The 14,883-nt window shown below is 39.9% G+C and overlaps 1 protein-coding gene across 1 annotated transcript; it reads left to right on the top strand.

Moving 5' to 3' along the window:
• Positions 1-540: 540 nt before the first annotated feature.
• LOC102982192 (thymosin beta 15A) lies at positions 541-1,662 on the top strand. Its single transcript, XM_024117437.1, is given in 2 exon segments — positions 541-640; positions 1,625-1,662. Coding segments are annotated over 2 exon segments (138 nt in total).
• The last annotated feature ends 13,221 nt before the right edge of the window (positions 1,663-14,883 follow it).

Here is a 14,883-nt window from a genome sequence, read left to right as displayed (position 1 = left end):
CTTATTGCAGCTCCTTAATCTACTGTCTTTGAAAAGGCAGATGAAATGGAAAGAAACTAGTACAACTTATGCCATCGTTTATTGTGTGCTGCTCCCTAACCCCTAAGAAAAATCTCCCCCAAAAGTAATTGAATACAAAGTGAAGGTGCTCAAATAGTGATATCTCCTGTTACAAATTCATTCCTGGTTAAGCCCAGTCCTTATTTTTTCTTCTATCTCTATCTGCTCTTGTGTTTCTATCACCTCCATTTGACCTTCCCTGTGATTTTTAAGTTAAAAATATTGACTCTGGGTTTTAGAGCATCTTGGTTTCTAGTGCATCCTGATTCAGTGGCTTCTACTGCCTATCGGAAGTGGGGTAATGATGGGGAATTCAAAGCATTTTGATAAAAACATGGTTTTCCCAAGATGTGTGCTGTTTTCTTGTTGAAAATCAGAAGATAAAATACATATTGATATTAAATGTGAGAATTTTGGGTTGTGATCCATTAGTATGACAACAGTTTTTCCAGTTAAGTTAAAACATTTTTTTCAGTCAAGATGAGTGGTAAGCCAGACTTGTCTGAAGTGGAGAAATTTGACAGGGCAAAACTGAAGAAAGCTAATACTGAAGAAAAAAGTACTCTCCCCTAGAAGGAAAGTAAGTCAGGGGGCAGGGGAGTTTCTAGTGAAGAAAAGCAATGGTGAACATTCATAGGTTCAGTAAGTAAACCATTCTAGTAAATTATGCCACAAAGTAAGCAATAATTACGTAGCCACTGAATTTAATGCAATGGTTAAAAATATCAAATAGTTGTCTAATTACTTGGGTTATATAAGTGGTTCTTACATGATAAAGCCAAGAAGTAATGGGGGAATAAAAAACTATTTTCTTCTTGGAAAATCACTAAAAATCACATAACAACCAATTTTGGAATATTATACTTAGCACTAGAAAAATCTTAATTTTTTCAATTTTATGGTTATTTGGAATTTTCTGCATCTAGCAATTTAGGTCCATGATCTTATTCCTAAAGAACTATGCAAACTCTGCAGTTTTGGTTTTCTGTACCTGACAACAAGATAAGGCAGAGAACAAGTTTAGATCTTGGGTGTACTTGGGCCTCCCAGACTGAAAGGATCAGTTTTGCCTTTGGGAATTACAGCCTGATGGAGAAACTCCAAGCATATTCACAAAACTAAGGGGCACTTTTTGTCATGTTGCTATTATCTGAGAGTTTCTAAGTTAGTCAAAATTGTCTGAAAGGGTGTAACTTCCTAATTATATAGTGATAGATAAATCTGAGGAAAATACTTCACTTGCTCCTCAGTCTCAGAATATTCTATGGAAAAAATGGCAACAGCATAAATCTAACTCTGAAATGGAAAAAAAAGACACAGTTGATGCAGATTCTAATGTTCAGGTGGTTAACGCACACACATACACACACACACACACACACGCACACACACACACACACCCAACTGAGGATTTGCAGTTAGTGCCTTGGCATTCTAAATTTAAAGCAGGTATGGTAGCCTTCAATGACTTGGCAAAGAGTGGCAAAGAACTCTCTTGGAAGAAACTGAACTTAATCTTAGGAAAATATCCTTTAATGATTGTTTGTGTTTGTCTTTGTCCCAGCTATCCAGCAGGAGAAAGAGTGTGTTCAAACATCGTAAAATGGTGATCTCCTCCCAAGAACAAATTTCAACATTGCCTGAGTGTCCTGGTTTTAGGTATGTTTTTTGTAAACCTATGTGTTTGTAGAGATTTTAGCCATTTTCTGATGTCTTCTCATCCATAATCCCTGGCTAAGAGGTCAGGGGTAGCCAATGTTCCCTTATTTTCATTCTTAAACTTTCCATTGGTGCATAAATTCCAGCTGGCTGATGCTGTCAATAATCACACCATTGATGATATTTGTGCGTCTAGTCTTTGCATCCCTAAAGGATAAGCAACTTTTAACTTTCTACACTGGATGTCTCCATTGTTCCATAATCTTTATGAAGTGGCATGCATTTGCAGCTTCTCACAGTTTATTTCACTTCTAATGTAGTGATAAAATAATAAATATAATTATGTTGAGACTCCTGTGGTGGTCCATTCTTGGTGGTCTTCTAAGGACTGAAAGTAAAAAAGGGTACTCTTCAGCCAAACAAAATGGCTGAAGGAAGGCCACTTTAGCAGAATAGTCATGTGGAAAAGGCTCTTCTCTGTCCAGGTACAGTGGGTTCTGACTTGCTTTTTTCCATAGTTGGAATCATAGAATTTGAGAACCTTGGGAGAGGAGGTAATGTGGACTAGTATCCTTATCTTGGAGATGAGGAAATGAAAACATGGGGTGTGAATTGATCTTTTAAGGTGAATAAGGATTGGGATTTAAACTGAGTTCTCTTGTTTTCTGAAAGTGTTTTTCAACTTGATGAGAGGAGACCCCCAAGGCTGGGGTTGGATAGGGAAGGGGGCAAGAAACACTTGATAACACCCACTTTGCTAAGCACATCATATCTTCTATCGAGCATAAACTCAGATATCTAATATCTACTAATGACCTGAAGCACTGAACCTCTGGTCTGGTTCTTGTCCTGAACAGAATCCACTGTCTTATGAACCAATCTTTTTTGGTGTTCATGGTAAGCACAAGGACATATAAATGGGAGTGTCCCAATCCCTGCCCATATGCACTATTTTATCACTTTCAATTTATAAAAACCAGTCATTTATAATCCCACAGTTACAAGCATTAGCATTTGGGTGTATAAACATCCATACTCTGGTCTATTAATATATAGGCATACCTCAGGGATATTGTGGTTCCAGACCACTGCAATAAAGCAAATATTGCAATAAAGTGGGTCACACAAAGTTTTTGGTTTCCCAGTGCATATAAGTTATGTTTACACTCTACAGTTGACCCCTGAACAACATGGGTTTGAACTGTGAGTCCACTTATACACAGATTTTTTTCAATAAATATGTGGAAAAATGTTTTGAGATTTGCCATAATTTGAAGAAACTCACAGACAAACCATGTAGCCTAGAAATATCAAAAGATTAAGAAAAAGTTAGATATATCATGAATGCATAAAATATATGTAGATATACATATAACATAGAAAATATGTCTTAATCGACTGTTATCAGCAAGGTTTCCAGTCAAGAGTAGGCTATTAGTAGTTAAGTTTTGGGCGAATCAAAAGTTATACATGGGTTTTTGACAGTTCCAGGGTCAGCGCCCCTAATATGTGCATTTTTCAAGGGACAACTGTACTGTAGTCTATTAAGCATGCAATAGAATTATGTATAAAAAAACAACGTACATACCTTAAGTAAAAAGCACTTTATTTTTCTTAGATTCCATATATATGTGTTAGCAAAATGTCATGAAGAGCCTAGGGGTAGGATGGGAATAAAACACAGATCTACTAGAGCATGGACTTGAGGATATGGGGAGGAGGAAGGGTAAGCTGTGACGAAGTGAGAGAGTGGCATGGACATATATACACTACCAAACATAGGGTGGATAGCTAGTGGGAAGCAGTCGCATGGCACAGGGAGATCAGCTAGGTGGTTTGTGACCACCTAGAGGGGTGGGATAGGGAGGGTGAGAGGGAGGGAGACGCAAGAGGGAAGAGATATGGGAACATATGTATATGTATAAGTGATTCACTTTGTTGTAAAGCAGAAACTAACACACCATTGTAAAGCAATTATACTCCAATAAAGATGTTAAAAAAAGCACTTTATTGCTAAAAAATGCTAATCATCATCTGAGCCTTCAGTGAGTCATAATCTTTTTGCTGGTGGAGGGTTTGAAATATTGCAAGAATTACCAAAATGTGACACAGGAACATGAAGTGAGCAAATTACCAAAATGTGACACAGAGACACGAAGTGAGCAAATGCTGTTGGAAAAATATGGAGCTGATAGACTGGCTCAACACAGGGTTGCTACAAACCTTCAATTTGTAAAAAAAAACAAAAACAAAAACTAAAAACAGTATCTGCAAAGTGCAATAAAGTGAAGCACAATAAAATGAGGTACAGCTATACGTATCTTTTCCTACAAGAAAGGGATTATTCTGTTTGGACCTATTTGAAACATCAAGTATTATCTTACTACCCTTTTCTGATGGCTTACCCTCTATGGGAAGTGGAAACTATTTTCTTTGCTAGAGCATAAACTTCCACAAGCAAAACAGTAGGTATGAGGTGACACAATCATAGGTCTTAGTGTTGTCAGAGGATTTGAGACTTGGCCAGACATGTTGGCCACCAAGACCTAACCTCTTGCTTGAAATAATTGTCCAATAGAGTTGTTCAGTCCCTTGTGGTGACCTGCTGCTTATACTGTACCTAAACCTGCCTCCCTGTAGCTTCAATCAAATAGACCTAGGACTGTATGCTGGAGACTCACACAACATAGGTAATCCTTGCTCCAGTGTTTGAAGACAGCTGTTGTGTGCCTGCTCCCATACCTCCAAGTCTTCTCCTTACGACACTTCTCAGATCCTTTGGACCCAAGTTACATGCATGAGGAACAACCCTGATTGCTGACGCGCTCAAATTTGCTCATTATCAGACCTCTTTGGATCCTGATCCTTTCACACAACACATTTACTCTCCTTCTAGTATTGCCACTTGCAAATTTGAGAAAGATGCTGTATTCCATGATAAATTCAGCAAACTCTGCGTTTGTGCATTAATCACCAGATTAGGTCCATTTCAAAGGGCCTAAAGGAAAGCATCAACATCGTCAGATGAGCTGGGGTTGGACAGTAACTCCCATTGTTCAGTTGCATCTGGTAACCATTCTTTTCATTAATGTACTGATTCCACCCTGGGCAGTGTAAGTGCTGAACTGAGTGGGAGCAGATGAGATGTATGTGGCAGGAGATGAAAGACCTATAGCTGCTAAGTGAATACCCATACAAATATACGATGAGAAAAATGATTGCCCACCTGGAGTAGTTTTACCCTGCCTTTCTTAAATGTATAATATGGGGATACTCTTCCAGTTACTGGATTTACTTGCCTATCCAAGGGGGATAATTTTTTCCCAGTAAGTCCACTATAAGCATTGAGATTTAGGGCCTGAATCAATGTATTAATTGCAAAATTGGAGGAATGGTGTCATCAAGATGGCAATATACATCATTCCTGACTTCCTTCCCCCTCACAAGAAGACCCACTAGCAATTATCCATAGACAAGATACCACTGTGAAAATTCCAGAACACAGGGATGAGGCTGAAGCCTCACTTGGACCACAGAGACCAAGAAGGACTACATATTAGAAGGGCAAGAGGAGCAGCTACACTCTGATCACATTGCCCCTCCCTCAGGCTGGTAAAGCACTGCACCAAGAGGGACCTCCTGGGCTTACAGTTTCTCCACTGGGAAAAAAGAGCAAAAGGTGGACATCCAGCTTCTCAGTGTTGCAGGAAATTTCCCAGGAAGCTCACTTGGGTCTCACTTCACAGGGATCACTGGGAAAATCTGCAGGGCTTGACAGTGGGGGACAGATAGAGATGGAGAAGGGGAGAAGAGCTTTCAACAACCAGCACTCAGACCTAGGCAGACTGCATTCCTGCTTATAGTGGTGCTGAAGCAGGCATCCTAGCCAGTGACTCTTCCCATTTGCAGAGCTGAGCTGGTGGCCACATCTAGCCAGGGAGCTTGGTTGACAGTTCTGCCAGATTTGGGTACTCAGCCAATGAACCATTAGGCTGTGGAGTCCCTTGTATGGGCAGGGAAGCAAGTTCACAGCCCTACACAACTGCTGAGTATAGCCTCTAGTCTCACCTGACCAGGAAGCCTGGCCTGAGAACCCAGCCAGCAATGGAGCCCATCTTACAGCCCTGCTTGGACAGGGAGTCGAGTACGGGTCAACACAAAAAAATCAATATGTGATACACCACATTAACAAAATGAAGGATAAAAATCACATTGTCATCTCAACAAATGCAGAAAAAGCATTTGAAAAATTCAAATCTTTTCAAGATAAAACTCAACAAATTAGGTATAGAAGAAATGTACCTCAACATAATAAAGGCCATATTTGACAAGCCCACTGCTAACATCATACTCAACAGTGAAAAGCTGAAAGTTTTTCTTATAAGATAAGAAACAAGACAAAGCTGCACACTCTCATCATTGTACTGAAAGTTTTAGTGAATGCACAAGACAAGAAAAAAGATAGAAGGGGGCCCGTGAGCCATGGCCGCTGAGCCTGCGCGTCTGGAGGCTGTGCTCCGCAACGGGAGAGGCCACAACAGAGGGAGGCCCGCATACCACACACACAAAAAAAAAGATAGAAGGTACACAGATTGGGAAGAAGATATAAAACTGTCTTTTGTTCACAGATGACATGATAATATATGTACAAAATCTGAAAGAATCAACAAACTCCTAAACAAGTGATAATAGCAATATTGCTGGATATAAATACATATGAGTCAACTGCTTTCCTATATATCCCAATGAACAAGTCAAATTTGAAATGGAAAAAAAAATCTATATTAGTACCCCAAATATAATAATTAGGTAAAAATAATTAGGTATAAATATAGCAAATTATGTGCAATATGTATATGAGTAAAACTACAGAACTCTGATGAATGAAATCAAAGAAAAACTAAGTTAATAAAGAGGTATTCCATATTCATGGATAGGAAGACTCAGTATTGTCAGGATGTCAGTTCTTCCTAAATTGATGTATAGATTCAATGCAATCCAAATCAAAATACCAGCAACTTAGTTTGCAGATATTTACAAAATGATTCTAATATTTATATGGAGAGGCTAAAGTCCTAGAATAGCCAACACAATATTGAAGGAGAAGAACAAAGTTGGAGGACTGACACTACCCAACTTCAAGACATACTATAAAGCTACAATAATCTAAACAGTGTGGTATAGAGAAAATAATGGGCCAATGGAATAGAACAGAGATCTCAGAAATAGACCTACATAAATATAGTCAACTGATCTTTGACAAAGGTGCAAAGGCTATAGAGTGGAGAAAAGATAGTCTCCACAATGAATGGTACTGGAATAACTGGACATCTACAAGCAAAAAAAAATGAATACAGATACCGACCTACAGAGTTCATAAAAATTAAGTCAAAATGGATCACAGACCTAAACGTAATATGTAAAACTATAAAACTCCTGTGAGAACATAAGACAAAATCTAGATGACCTTGGGTTTGGCAATGACGTTTTAGTTGCAAAACCGTAGGCACTGTCCATGAAAGAAAGAACTGACAACCTGGACTTCATCTAAGTTAAAAACTTCCACTTTGTGAAACACACTGTTTAGAGAATGAAATGACAAGCCACAGACTGGGAGAAAATATTTGAAATAGCTATCAGATAAAAAACTGTTATCTAAAATATACAAATAACTCTTAAAACTCAACAATCAAAACACAAACAACCTGATTTTTAAATGGGCAAAAGACCTTAACAGACCTTGCCAAAGAAGATATGCAAATGGCAAATAAGCATATGAAAACGTCCACTTCATATGTCATGAGGGATATGTAAACTAAAAAAATGAGATACCACTACACATCTATCAGAACGGCAAATTCAGAACAATGACAACATCAAATGAAGACGAGGTTATGGAGCAACAGGGACCCTCAATCATTGCTAGTGGGAATGCAAAATAACACAGCCACTTTGGAAGACAGTTTGGTGGTTTCTTTCAAAACTAAACATACTCATACCATATGATCCAGTAATCATACACCTTGGTATTTACCCAAAGGAGCTGAAAACTAATATCCACACAAAACCCTGCACACAGATGTTTATAGCAGGTTTATTCATAACTGCCAAAACTTGGAAACAACCATGATGTCCTTCAGTAGGTGAAAGGATAAATAAACTGTGGTATATCTGGACAATGGAATATTATTCAAAGCTAAAAAGTAATGAGCTATCAAGCCATGAAAAGAAGTGGAGGGAACTTATATCCATATTACTAAGTGAAAGAAGTCAATCTGAAAAGACTACTTACTGGATAACTCCAACTATATAACACTCTGGAAAAGGTAAAACTATGGAGACAATAAAAGATCAATGGTTGCCAGTGGTTAGGAGGAAGGGAGGGATGAATAGGTGGAGCACAGAGGATTTTTAGGGTGTAACTACTTTGTATGATATTATATTGGTGGGTACATGTTGTTATACATTTGTCCAAAACCATAGAATGTGTAACACCAAGAGTGAATCCTAATGTAAACTATGGAGTCTGGGTGATAATGATGTATCTCATCAATTGTAACAAATGTACCACTCTTGTGGGGGATGTTGATGATGGGGGAGGCTATGCATGAATAGGGTCTGGGGGCATATGAGAAATTTTTGTAACTTCTGCTCAATTTTGCTGTGAACCTAAAAGTGCTCTATAAAATATACTCTATTTTTAAAAAGACAGTTTAACTTAAATAAATTTAGTACTAATAGAATTTCAAGCATCACTGAGGAGAGTCTTTTAAACAATGCACTTTTTGTGAGAAAAAAATCTGTGTCATTCTGGACAATTTTTCTTAGAAACCAACTAGAAATCCTGTTTTGTAAAAGAGAAATTGATTTCTGATCTAGAGAAACCTATGCTTTATGAATGTAAAATTTGATGTTCAAATCAAGAAAAATAACCATTTCTTCTGTGTTTTGTATGACAGCATTTTGTTTCAAAGTTGAGATTACTGAGGCAAATATCAAGAGAGGATGAGGAAGGCATTTAGATTTAGCATTTATTAGTATTATACACTCTCCAGCTAAGCAGAAACTTTACTGGCCCTCACAGCCTTTTGGACCTAGAGGGTTGGTGGAGTTTCCTTAGACTGGAAAGTTCTTGGACCTTTCCTCTATAACTGTTGTGCAAGATATCCACACTTCATTATTGACCCTAACAAGGCAGGATTGGGATGAGAATTAGATCAAATTATAGTTTTGTTTTACGAAAAGAAGTTAGTGGGTTAAAAAATTGTCAGAATAAAAGAGCAGGATGGAATAGTGCAGGGTAGAGACATCTTTAAAAAAAATTTTCCCCAAATTTGGAAATGGGCCAATCCAGGGGTCCTCAGATCACTGTGGTAATTGGCCAGTAAAGTGAAAAAGTAAACTAGGAGTAATGAGTGAGCAATACGAGGGCCCTTAGAGTCATCTATTCCAGCACCCACACATTCTAGATGATCTCCGAGGCTCACAATTGGATTGTAATGAAGACCAAGCCAGGAGTACAGTTGGAAGAACCAAACCAAAACGTAGGCTCCCTCTGAGACTTATGGTCTTGTCCCTTCACCACAAAGCTTTTATGGCCAGTCCTTTAAAATGATGCTTGGTTTCCATATTTGTAAAATGGAAGTTTAACAGCCTATTTGTCTCCTTCACATTGTGTGGAGGATTCACTTAAACAAAAGAAAAAACCCTTCAAAACATAACTCTGGATTTCTGTAACCCTGTACGTTCTTCATTTCAAAGGCTACATGAGCTTGAGGTGAAACAAACAAAAAATAATGCTCCTTTTCCTTTCTAAATGGTTATTTAAATGTGTTTTTTTTTTTCCACTAGGCGAGAGAGGATAGTAGCTTTGGACAGTTCCCTGCCTGTGGGGGAGGAACAGGACTTGAGAAGATTAATTACAAGCTCCTGAAGGGCTTTGAGCATTTGAAGAAGGGTATGAACCCGTAGCCTGGAGAATCTCACCCTCCCCCCTTTATCACCAAATGGTGCATCCCCACTTGCCTTTCCTGCTCTCTTGGTTCCCATGGTACCCTGGGCACATGACCCGTCCTGCTACCTGGGAGACTGGCCACTCTTTGTTTTCAGGTTTTGGACTCTTCCACCTAGAGTCATTAGCAGGGGTGCACTCTGGGTTGGTTTAATCATCTCCACAGTTGTGTCCAACCCCTTCCTGCTGATCTCCCCTCCGGCCCTGTCCTCCATGGTATGTCCCAGGGCCAGATTGGAGAGGCAGAGGGGCCTCACTAACAGACAACTGTGGGGCACCTGGTCAAGGACTGGGAGGAGTTGAGGAGCCAGGGTCCCGTGGGCCGTGGGGTGTCTCTTGCTGCCTGAGTCCAGCTGCTAGCCCTCTTCATAACCAAAGGCAAGTCTGGGGCGGAAGTTAAGGAGGAAGGGGGTTAGTCCCAGACTAATTAAAAACAGCTGGAGTTGAGGAAGTTTCCTCTCCCAGTTCGGCCAGTCCCATGCAGTGTGCCCTCTGGCAAGTCATTGTCCATCTCTGGGCTTTGATTTTTCTCTTTTGCTTGCCCAGTGCTAAACTTCTTTGATTTCAGGAAAGACAACCCTGCTAGACCCACGTTCTCCTTCCCCCAAGTCTGTTTGAGGAGCCTAGCTGTTCCAATAAGAGCCCCATGAAGTCCTTGCCTCCAACCTCTTCAACTTGGACCAGCAGGTTCAGTCAAGGCACAAAATGACAGTTGAAGAGCCCTCCTCCCCTCATCCCTGGGTCAGAGCCAAATCTTACACCACCAACAGCATGCCTCTTCTTTTTGCCCCAATTCCAGATAACATCAAGATGCCCAAGATTGAAGAACCTGTGCTCCAGAATGATCCCAGTAGAGAATGGAGCCCATAAGCCTAAAACACCAGGGCAGAGCCAGAAAAACAAGAGCTTCTGTTTAGATAACCACTCTTCTGGTAGGTCTAGAATTCTATCGTCACTTCCTTGGGTAGTGCTTGATAGCAGTTAGGTTAAATGAATAGATGGCTTAAGTGCCTTTAAAGAGCATAGAAGGCTCTTGCAACCTTACGTTTTTCCCTCATCCTTCTGCTACTCCTCTTTCAGATTATTCTTTGCCTTGTCTTTTTTCCCCTCTAATCTTAACATATTGGACCTAGGTCCCTGATTGTCAAGTGAAATTAAGACATTTTAACTCTAGAGAAATAGGCCAACAAAGCATAATGACTTGTGTTCGACAAGACCTGAGAGTGTTTGAGTTAGTTCAAAACATGGGAAATTGGTTCCATTCTTATATTTTGATGTTGTAGATTGTAAATGATAGATCTAGGATGGATTTGAAAGAATTCTAATTACCTAGTGCTGGAATTGTGTTCTGTTCTTTCCAGGAGTATTTTGTTGACATAAGAATTATCATTGCTCTAGGGTAAATTTTTTAGATCTATAATAACAGGTACATAGAGGCATGAGGCCTCTTCCACATCTTATGGTAGGCATTTATTTGAGGTTTTTGTTTGGCTAGTCCAACCACATAGGAACTCAAATTGCAATTCTCTTATGAAAATCTCCAGTGAATTTAACCAAACATAAATCTGAATATCTGTCCAAATGTAGTGACTTGATCTAAACTCTTGAAGACAGAAACGGGAAAAATAGTTGGAAGCCACAATATTATCAACTTGAATCATGTATGTTTCTCTAGTGGCCATTTAGGGTCACTGCTAGTAAATGGAATGGAACAATTATTAGGTCACAATGTCTCTCAAATAAATGGCTTATTGAATTGATTTGATGGTATATTTTAACATATGTAGCTTTTTTAGTTAGGGTAGAAAGGAGATGGGGATTGATGATACTAACTTTTGGTGAAAGACTTTTTAAATCAGAGGTAAACGTACATAAATAAACCATCTTCTTGGTGAAGTTTTAGGATTCTTATATGTGAGTCTTTTTATATTTTGGTTATAAATAGTTCTCCTTGAACGAATTATGGAACAGTATTGAAAGTGAGAGAGAAAATAGTTTTATTACATGGTTTATTTTATATACCAAGTAATAATTATAACTACTATGTGTGCTTACTATGTGTCTCTGCTGTAATTTAGTCTGTACAGCTATTCCTCTGTATTCACAAGGGATTGGTTCCAGGAGTCTCCCTCCCCCCACCCCTTACAATACCAAAATCCATGGTGCTCAAGTCCCTTATATAAAATGGTGTGGGGGTACATTCAAGATGGTGGAGGAGTAAGACGTGGAGATCACCTTCCTCCCCACAAATACATCAAAAATACATCTACATGTGGAACAACTCCTACAGAACACCTACTGAACACCGGCAGAGACCTCAGACTTCCCCAAAAGCAAGAAAATCACCACATGCATGGGTAGGGCAAAATATAAAAGAAAAAACAGAGACAAAAGAATAGGGATGGGACCCGCACCTCTGGGAGGGAGCTGTGAAGGAGGAAAAGTTTCCACATACTAGGAAACCCCTTCACTGGTGGAAACAGGGTGTGTGTGTGTGGAAGCTTCAGAGCCATGGAGGAGATTGCAACAACAGGGGTGCAGACGGCAAAGCGGAGAGATTCCCACACAGAGTATCGGTACAAAGCAGCACTCACCAGCCTGAGAGGCTTGTCTGCTCACCTGCCAAGGCAGGTGGGGGCTGGGAGATGTGGCTCAGGTGTCAGAGGTCAGATCCCAAGGAGAGTACTGGGGTTGGCTGTGTGAACACAGCCTGAAGGGGGCTGGTGTGTCACAGCTAGCAGGGAGGGAGTCAAGGAAAATGTCTGGAACTGCCTAAGAGGCAAGAGACCATTGTTTCAGGGGGCGGGAGGAAAGGGGATTCAGAGCACCACCTAAATGAGCTCCAGAGATGGGTGCGAGCCGCGGTTATCAGTGTGCACACCAGAGATGGGCATGAAATGCTAAAGCTGCTGCTGCAGCCACCAAGAATCCTGTGTGCAAGCACAGGTCACTATCCACACATCCCCTCCCAGGAACCTGTGCAGCCCACCACTGCCAGGTTACAGTGATCCAGGGACAACTTCCCCAGGAGAACACACCGTGCTCCTTAGGCTGTTGCAACGTCATGCCAGCCTCTGCCGCCGCAGGCTTGCCCCATATTCTGTACCTCTCCCTCCCCCCTGCCTGACTGAGCCAGAGCCACCTAATCAGCCTCTCCTTAACCCCCTCCTGTCTGGGTGAACAACAGACGCCAGAGGGCAACCTACATCAGAGGTGGGGCCAAATCCAAAACTGAATCTCAGGACCTGTGGGAACAAAGAAGAGAAAGGGAAATTTCTTAGTGCAACCTCGGGAGCAGTGGATTAAATCTCCACCATCAACTTAATGTACACTGCATCTGTGGAATACCTGAATAGAAAAAGAATCGTCCCAAAACTGAGATGGTGGACTTTGGGAAAAACTGTAGACTTGGGGTTTGCTTTCTGCATCTGATTTGTTCCTTGTTTTATGTTTATCTTAGTTTAGTGTTTAGAGCATATTATCACTGGTAGATTTGTTTATTCATTTGGTTGCTCTCTTCCTTATATATATATATATATATATATATATATATATATATATATAATTTTTTTCCTTTTTCTCTCTTTGTGTGTGTGTATGTGTATGCTTATTTGTGTGATTTTGTCTTTATAGGTTTGCTTTTACCATTTGTCCTAGGAGTCTGTCTGTCTCTTTTTTTTTTAGTATGCTTTTTAGCACTTGTTATCATTGGTAGATTTGCTTATTGGTTTGTTTGCTCTCTTCTTTCGTTTTTTAAAAATTTCTTTTAAAATATTTTATTTTAATAATTTTTTATTTTAAAAATTTTATTTCTTTTTATTTCTTTTTTTTCTCACTTATCCTCTGAGCCATGTGGCTGACAGGGTCTTGGTGCTCTGCTTGGTGTCAGGCCTGAGCCACTGAGGTGGGAGAGCTGAGTTCAGGACATTGGCCCACCAGAGAACTCCTGGCCTCAGGTAATATCAATTGGCGAGACCTCTCCCAGAGATCTCTGTCTCAAAACTAAGACCCAGCTCCACTCAACGACCAGCAAGCTACAATGCTGGACACACCACACCAAACAAAGAGCAAGACAGGAACACAACCCCACCCATTAGCAGAGAGGCTGCCTAAAATCATAATAAGTTCAAAGACACCCCAAAACAAACCACCAGACACGGCCCTGCCTACCAGAAAGACGAGATCCAACTTCATCCACCAGAACACAGGCACCAGTCCGCTCCACCAGGAAGCCTACACAACCCACTGAACCAACCTTACCCACTTGGGGAAAACACCAAAAACAATGGAAACTACAAATCTGCAGCCTTCTCAAAGGAAACCCCAAACACAGTAGGTTAAACAAAATGAGAAGACAGAGAAATACACAGCAGATGAAGGAGCAAGATAAAAACCCACCAGATCAAACAAATGAAGATGAAATAGGCAGTCACCCTGAAAATGAATTCAGAGTAAGGATAGTAAAGATGATCCAAAATCTTGGATATAGAATGAGAAAATACAAGAAAGGTTTAACAAAGACCTAGTAGAACTAAAGAGCAAACAAACAATGATGAACAACACAATAAATGAAATTAAAAATTTCTAGAAGGAATCAACAGCAGAATAACTGAGTCAGAAGGACGGATAAGTGACCTGGAAGATAAATTGTGGAAATAACTACCACAGAGCAGAATAAAGAAAAAAGAATGAAAAGAATTGAGGACACTCTCAGAGATCTCTGGGAAAATGATAAATGCACCAACATTCTAATTATAAGTGTCCAAGAAGAAGAAGAGATAAAGAAAAGGAAGGAGAAAATATTTGAAGAGATTATAGTTGAAAACTTCCCTAATATGGGAAAGGAAATATTCTGTCAAGTCCAGGAAGCACAGAGTCCCATACAGGATAAATCCAAGGAGAAACACGCCAAGACACATATTAATCAAACTATCAAAAATTAAATACAAAGAAAAAGTATTAAAAGCAGCAAGGGAAAAGCAACAAATAACATACAGGGGAAATCCTATAAGGTTAACAGCTGAACTTTCAGCAAAAACTCTTCAAGCCAGAAGGGAGTGGCAGGACATATATAAAGTGATGAAAGGGAAAAATCTACAACCAAGATCCCAGCAAGGATCTCATTCAGATTCGACAGAGAATTTAAAACCTTG

This window comes from Physeter macrocephalus, chromosome 21 (genome assembly GCF_002837175.3).
Source record: "Physeter macrocephalus isolate SW-GA chromosome 21, ASM283717v5, whole genome shotgun sequence".
Taxonomy (NCBI): domain Eukaryota; kingdom Metazoa; phylum Chordata; class Mammalia; order Artiodactyla; family Physeteridae; genus Physeter; species Physeter macrocephalus.
The sequence above is the reverse complement of the archived record's forward strand: the minus strand, read 5'-3'. Positions and strand labels throughout refer to the sequence as shown.